Below are 7,500 nucleotides of genomic sequence, written 5' to 3'. Positions count from 1 at the left end.
CCACGATAACGATGCGATTCCACGATAATGATACGAGTTTCCACGATAACGATGCGATTCCACGATAACGATGCGATTCCACGATAACGATGCGATTCCACGATTCCACGATAACGATGCGATTCCACGATAACGATGCGATTCCACGATAATGATACGAGTTTCCACGATAACGATGCGATTCCACGATAACGATGCGATTCCACGATAACGATGCGATTCCACGATACGATAACGATGCGATTCCACGATTCCATGATAACGATGCGATTCCACGATAACGATGCGATTCCACGATAACGATGCGATTCCACGATTCCACGATAACGATGCGATTCCACGATTCCACGATAACGATGCGATTCCACGATAACGATGCGATTCCACGATTCCACGATAACGATGCGATTCCACGATTCCACGATAACGATGCGATTCCACGATAACGATGCGATTCCACGATTCCACGATAACGATGCGATTCCACGATTCCACGATAACGATGCGATTCCACGATTCCACGATAACGATGCGATTCCACGATAACGATGCGATTCCACGATAACGATGCGATTCCACGATAACGATGCGAGTTTCCACGATAACGATTGCGAGTTTCCACGATAACGATACCTACATAGGTACCAGGACGAACCCTTCCTCCCCAAGGGTCCACCCCAGTCCCTGGGTGTGAGGGCAGTGACGATGCAACCTTGCCGCGCCTCACACGGGTCGCCATGAGCAATGACCCACCACACACCACTCCCCAACCACTGTCATGAAGTGAGCCCTTTTCTCCCCTAAAGGACCCCTCGTACTGCCAGTGTCTGGTGCATGGTGCACGGCGTGCCCTCGTTCATGGCGAGTTGTTCAGCCCGGCGTCATCATAATCAAGGGACCCGTACACACCCTCCACCAGACTCTATGGAAAGAGCCCTTACTCCCCATAAGGACTCCCCCCTCCGGGCAACATCTGGTGAATGGCAGACATTGATCTCTTGCTTATGGCGACCCCTTGCCTAGTGTAAGGCGCTGCAAGTGGACGACTACTATTGAAGCTTGAGGCCGCAAAGGAAAAGAAGGACCTGCTGCCAGTTCTCTGCCTTGGGCCCCAGGCCGGACCCGACAGCCACCTTCTCCCCCCGTGCGGCGCCCAAGGCCGTCACGGGCCCTCAACGAATTTTGGCCGAAAGTTCTCAAACGTCATTTAAATTTTGATTCGAATATAAAATCGTCGATGGTAAATGAAAAATGGCTTTGGTTTGAAAGTGTGCAAGAGTGGGCTGATCAATGAGACAAGATGAGGCAGCTTTGCTCCGGAGTATTTGAGTGTACCTTGCGTGTTTGCTGCCCGTGAATATGCGCATGTTCGTGTGTGACTGGAGAGAAACAGTAATCCAGTGGTAGTGACTATTTAATAGGGAACTTTACAAGATTAGATACATTTCTGGATGAGTGGACGTAGGTTTGCATGTCTTGTACACGAACTGTCATCTGTAGACCCATTTTTTTTTTTTTTTTGATAGCTGCTATTATGCTCTTTAAAAAGTAAGAAATAGATCGTCAGAGTTTTTTTTTTTTTATCATCACATCGTTAGCACTTGATGACAAGAAGACACGGAGTGACGAGTATATACACTTGTAAATTTGTGGGCGGCCGAGAGAATGATATGAGTCATCTCGAGATGCTTAGGGACACCTGGACTGTAAACATGCAACCCCTCACCTGAAACGTGGTAAAGAGAGCGGCAGAGCCAGCGTTAATTCCCAGTGGGACCATAACCCTCAGCCGGCCAGGCCTGTGGCTTGCCTTGGCCCAACAGGCTGCGTCGCTGATGCCACCTCAACCACGCCTTGCATTGCTCAAACGATTTTTACTCACTAATTGTTATATATATATATATATATATATATATATATATATATATATATATATATATATATATATATATATATATATATATATATATATATATATATATAAGAGAGAGTAGAGAGAGAGAGAGAGAGAGAGAGAGAGAGAGAGAGAGAGAGAGAGAGAGGGGGGAAGGAAGCATTCGGCCTGGGTGAGGGACTGGAGGGATTAGCAGTAACACGTGAAGGGCAGACCAGTGTGTAGGAGAGTAACGTAAGGTAACGTAAGGGGGGGAGGGGAGAGACAGTTTGGGGGAAGGAAGAGTGTTAGTTGGGTGGGATGGAAGGGAGGGGAGGGGAGGGGGGGGGACAAAGTTTGGGTGAAGGAAGTACAGTGTTAGAATGAAAGATGACGGGCAGACCGTCCTGCTTTGCTTATGATGCTGTTTATTGAGAGCAGGCTCCTCTTGCCTTTCATCAGTTTTGAAGTATTATGTTTTAAATTTGTGTATATTAAAAAAAAACTCCAGTTCCTGTCAACACGACTGCATGTTTTTATTTTATTATCTTATTTTATCTATTTATTTATTTATTTATTTATCTATTTACTTGTTTGTTCTTTTGTTGTAATTGCAATATAAATATAATATAAGTTGAAAGTGTGTGTAGGAGAGTGAGGCGTCCGGCAGTGTTTATCACGTCACCAAAACAATGTCAAACCCTCCGCCACACCTCGGGACACCGCCACCCAGTGGGGACAGAATCCAGGGCCCGCCACGCTCCGCCGTGAGGGAGGGGCTTGTGCCTCAGGCGATCGTGAACAGAGTACAGGGAGAGAGCGGAGCGTTAGAGATGGCTCAGTTCCGCGGCGCCGACCAATGGGAGACGTGGCACTCAGGCAAGGATAGGCTGCTGATTCCACCAACCAGCGGCGCGGCGAGGCGAGGGGCGGGACAGGGAGGGGATGCCTCCCCGCCACCACGCGATAAAGATGGCGGAGTTTCCAATATATATATATAATATATATATATATATATATAGAGAGAGAGAGAGAGAGAGAGAGAGAGAGAGAGAGAGAGAGAGAGAGAGGAGAGAGAGAGAGAGAGAGAGAGAGAGAGAGAGAGAGAGAGCGTGTGTGTGGTACTTAAAGTTTGGATTCTTCTCTCCATTGCCAAACTAAATTTTTGCAAGTACAGAGGCAGACATCTGCCACTCACCACTCCACTCCGTCAGTCTGTTAAGCTCCTCCTCAAGTTCATTGCAGTCTTCATCGCACGTCACCTTACCACCTAACTTTGTGTCATCTGCTAATTTAACTTCCACTACAGCCTGATAACAATCACTCGAGTCATGAAAACACTCTTGGAAAACCCGAACAACTTCCACCACAGCCTGTTATAACTATCACTCGAGTCATGAAAAACACCCTTGAAAAACCCCAACAGCTTCCATCACAGGCCTGTTAAACTATCACTGGAACTATGAAAACACCCTTGAAAACCCCAACAGCTTCCATCACAGCCTGTTAAACTATCACTGGAACTATGAAAACACCCTTGAAAACCGCAACAACTTCCACTACAGCCTGTCAAAATTGCACGAACCGAGAAAGGTAACAGAGAGCATACAAGTACGATCTATGGTATCCCTTGGTCACCTTCCTTTACCACTAGCATCGTGAATGAAGGAAAGCTCAAAAACTTCCAGTAAAGCAGACTGCAAATTGTGGAGATGAGACGGCGGAACGTTTGAGAATATCAGTCCCCCGTGTTCTGAACCGCTCCGGCTCTCGTCACGACTGTTTTCCAAGGCCACAGAGACGCTTAGCCGGGTTCTCAAGAGTGTTTCTCCTGCTAGTAATGCAGAAATATTGTTAAATCTGTCACTAGAACCGTAAAAACAACCTTGAAAACGCTCTGCTCTCTCATGAAGACTGTTTCCCGAGGCCACACAGACGCTTAGCCGGGGTTCTCAAGAGTATTTATCCTTTAATAATGTAAAAATCTTGATTGTATGTCAATAAAACCTGTATTGTATGTAGAGGCTTTTGAGTGCAGTGAAAGGTGCGGCACGAAAAAGTTTCAGAATATAGTTCATGGCGGTGCGTGCGGCGTGAGTCACGGGGCGCGGCGGAAGGCGGTCTAGAGGGAAAGGGTTAAGGGATGAAGTTAAGGGGGAGGGAGTGAAAGATAAGGGGGGTCAAGGGTAAGTTGTAAGAGTTGGTGGATTAAGAAGGGAGGAATGAGAGGGGAGCAAAGGGGAGGAATTAAGGGAAAGGAGTCAGGGTTTTGGAAGGGGAGGGCAGGGATGGGTACGAAGGTAGAGGAGTGGAGTAATTAGAAATGGGTAGAAATTAGGAAGGGAAAGAGTTAAGGGAGAGGGAATAAAGGGAAGGAGAAGGAAGGGGAGAGAGGTAAAGAAGCTATTTCTCTCTCTCTCTCTCTCTCTCTCTCTCTCTCTCTCTCTCTCTCTCTCTCTCTCTCTCTCTCTCTCTCTCTCTCTCTCGTATGGCCATAATCACCCAACATCTTGTCCTCCTCCTCCTCCTCCTCCTCCTTTTCCTCTTTTTCTTCCTTCTCTTCTCTTTTTCCTTTGCTTCTTTCGTAATCAACATTGCGCTGTAAAAATTTCACATAAGACGTAAGGATGATAATGACGAACAATGATGATGATGATGATGATGATGATGATAGTGGTGGTGGTAGTGATGATGGTTTTGGTGGGTTTAGGAACAATAAAAAAAATCAGGATGATAAGAATGAATGATGGTGATGACAATGATGACGATGATGGTCGTAGGTGATGATAATGATGGTGATGGTATTAATGTTGATAATGGCCGCGGATGAAGACCATTTCTCAGTGTAGTCATTAGGGTCATCACTGCCAGAAGGACGAGAAAGAATGGCGATGACCTCGTGAAGATGGTGACGAGAGTGATGGTGGTGATGATGATGATAATGATGATGGTGGTGGTGATGGTGGAGATGAGAATGATGATGATGATGATGATGAGGAGGAGGAGGAGGAGGAGGAGGAGGATGAGGAGGGTGATAATAATGATGACAGTGATGTGCATAATGAAGATAATAAAGATGATGAGAAATGTTAATTGTATAATGATGTATTGGTGTGTTACTCGTGCCTGTACATTTCCTTCACTGACACATACAAAAAATTTAATCAGTCATTTGCTAACTGTTTCCTGTAAGGCTTTGATCCCTTAGTGCCACGCGTCGCCACTTAAGTACGTAGCGAGCCGAGGAAGAAGAAAGAAGGCGGAGGTCCACCCAGGCGAGCCGTTCCCGCGTCACACAACTTACACGTTAATTTCTCGCAGAGTAAAGCAAAACACAACAGATGTGTATAGAGACTCTAGACAGTATCCGGAAACATTTCTGCCCGCACCCCGACTACTTTCCTGAGGCTGTAGTTGAAATTACACAGATTTTCAGGGTGTTTGTACGGTTCTAGTGACAGACTGGTAAGGTCTCTACAGCATCATCCGGAGAAACAATCTTGAAAACCCGTGTAATTATCTCTGTGGCCTTTGAAAATAGTCTGGTGAGAGAGCAAAGCTTTTCAGAACACAGGCACATAACCTTGCTTCATGCTTCATGAAAAACAAGTGCATTTGTGATACCTGAGAATGCCTTGTTGCATTTCCCCCATTAGCCTGTCTCTCATTGGTGAAAACACCCGCACTATATGTATTACGTTATTTCATTAGACTCAAGTCGCTATTTCAAGTCTACATAAGCCTCAATAAATACGAGAGCTGTGGTGGTGACCTGCTTCCCGACTGCCAATCAGAGCATTCTATTTTCCTGTTTTCTTCCTTACTCTTCGTAAAGCTCACGTGTCCTTCATTTGTCCTTACTTCTTGCTTCACAGTGTATTGGTAAGTGTCTTCTACTGCTAATAAAACCGTGATTTTATTGTTTTGTATCATTACAAGTAGTATTGCGAGAGTGGCTCTGTTCTTAGTGACAGTTACCTCAGCACAACCTCCACCAATCAGCACCAAGTATTCAAGTCACGTGATACTCTCTCCTCGCCGTCTCCTCAGCCATTCGCCCTGCGCCCCGCTGACGTGACGGGTCTCCGGTTGTGTTACGGCGGTGAAGCGGTGTTGCGTCTATCCTCGGCGGGCATGTTGTGGTGGACTGCGGTGTGGGGGGAGAGGTGGATGTGAGTATGGCTGGCCTGGTGGTGGATAGGGAGGAGTGGATAGTGGAAGAGAGATGTGGAGAGTAGGATGGTGGAAGGGGAGGTGGAGGTGGCCATGGCGGACGTGACTGTGTTGAGGTGGTGGTTGTGGTGGTGTTTGGTGTGTGTGTGTGTGTGTGTGGTTGTTGAGGATGGAAGTGGTTTGGATGACTAGGATGATGGCGTGACTGGCTGGTGATGATGGTGGTAGTTGCAGGGGTGGGGGTTGGAATGGTTGTAGGGGGTGTTGGTAGTGATGGTGAACGTGACTGGCTTGTGGTAAAGGTGGTTGTGGTTGTTGGGGATGGGTGGTGGTTGTGTAACAGTGGTGGAGGTAGCGGACGTAACGGTGTTGTGGTTGTTGGGTGTGGTTGAGAGGTTGGGGTGGTGATATGGTGGTGGTGGTAGTTGGGAGTGGTGGTGGTGGTGGTGGTGGTAGTGATGTTACGGTTGTCAGGGTTTATAGGGAGATGGTCATGTGTGTGTGTGTGTGTGTGTGTGTGTGTGTGTGTATTCCTGTAATCAGCAAATTGTAGTCACTCGTTCGCTTGTTTCACCTCCCTGCTTCAGGCCTTCCTTCTCTCCCCCTGCCCTCCCTCCCCGCTCTCTTCCTCGCATGCCTGCCACCCTCTCCCAGCTCTTCCTCGCCTGCTCTCCCCTGCCCCTCGTGTCCTAGGTGAGTGTTACCTTATTTTGAGTCAATATATATATATATATATATATATATATATATATATATATATATATATATATATATATATATATATATATATATATATATATATATATATATATATATATATATATATATATATATATATATATATATAATGGTTTTTATTTGAGAATGAAGCTCCACACGTAATGAAAGGTAGCAATCTGTGGTTTTGAATACTATTATTGGACTATTTATGTAAACTTACCATAGAAAATTCATTCTATTAGGAAATGTGTGTATATTTCAACTATTTCATCTATACAATGACCTATGCGATGTGGACGTCAGTGAGAGAGAGAGAGAGAGAGAGAGAGAGAGAGAGAGAGAGAGAGAGAGAGAGAGAGAGAGAGAGAGAGAGAGAGAGAGAGAGAGAGAGAGAGATTGACAGCAAATGAGGCAATATTTTAACTTTCCTGACTCTGTGATGATGAAAGTTACATGATTGAGGTTGCAGTTAAGTAAGTTGAGAAGCTGAGCAGATAAGTACAAGTACACCACCTGTCTGTCTGTCCGTCATTGTCAGTCAGTCAGTCAGTCTGTTGATGGAGGACTGGTGGAGAGCAATCTGTGTCTGTCTGTCCGTCTTTCAATCATTCAGTCAGTCAGTCAGTCAGTCAGTCAGTCTGTCTGTTGATGGAGGACTGATGGCGAGACTAATGTGTGTTTGTCTGTCTACGTGATGCTTCCCTCCGCTGTTTCATTACGTAGACAAAATACAT

At 45.9% G+C, this 7,500-nt stretch overlaps 1 protein-coding gene across 1 annotated transcript in view; it reads right to left on the bottom strand.

The window, feature by feature from the left end:
- The window catches only part of LOC135098031 (uncharacterized), a 5,822-nt gene extending 4,633 nt beyond the window's left edge, over positions 1 to 1,189 (bottom strand). Inside the window, exon 1 of the mRNA XM_064000208.1 lies at positions 1 to 1,189. This exon is cut by the window's left edge and continues 198 nt beyond it. Coding sequence (XP_063856278.1) covers positions 1 to 739 — 739 coding nt within the window. The 5' untranslated portion in view covers positions 740 to 1,189.
- Positions 1,190 to 7,500: the final 6,311 nt, after the last annotated feature.

Source organism: Scylla paramamosain, unplaced genomic scaffold (assembly GCF_035594125.1).
Source record: "Scylla paramamosain isolate STU-SP2022 unplaced genomic scaffold, ASM3559412v1 Contig41, whole genome shotgun sequence".
Taxonomy (NCBI): Eukaryota; Metazoa; Arthropoda; class Malacostraca; order Decapoda; family Portunidae; genus Scylla; species Scylla paramamosain.
Note: the sequence above shows the minus strand (reverse complement) of the source record. Positions and strands in the feature narration are given on the sequence as shown.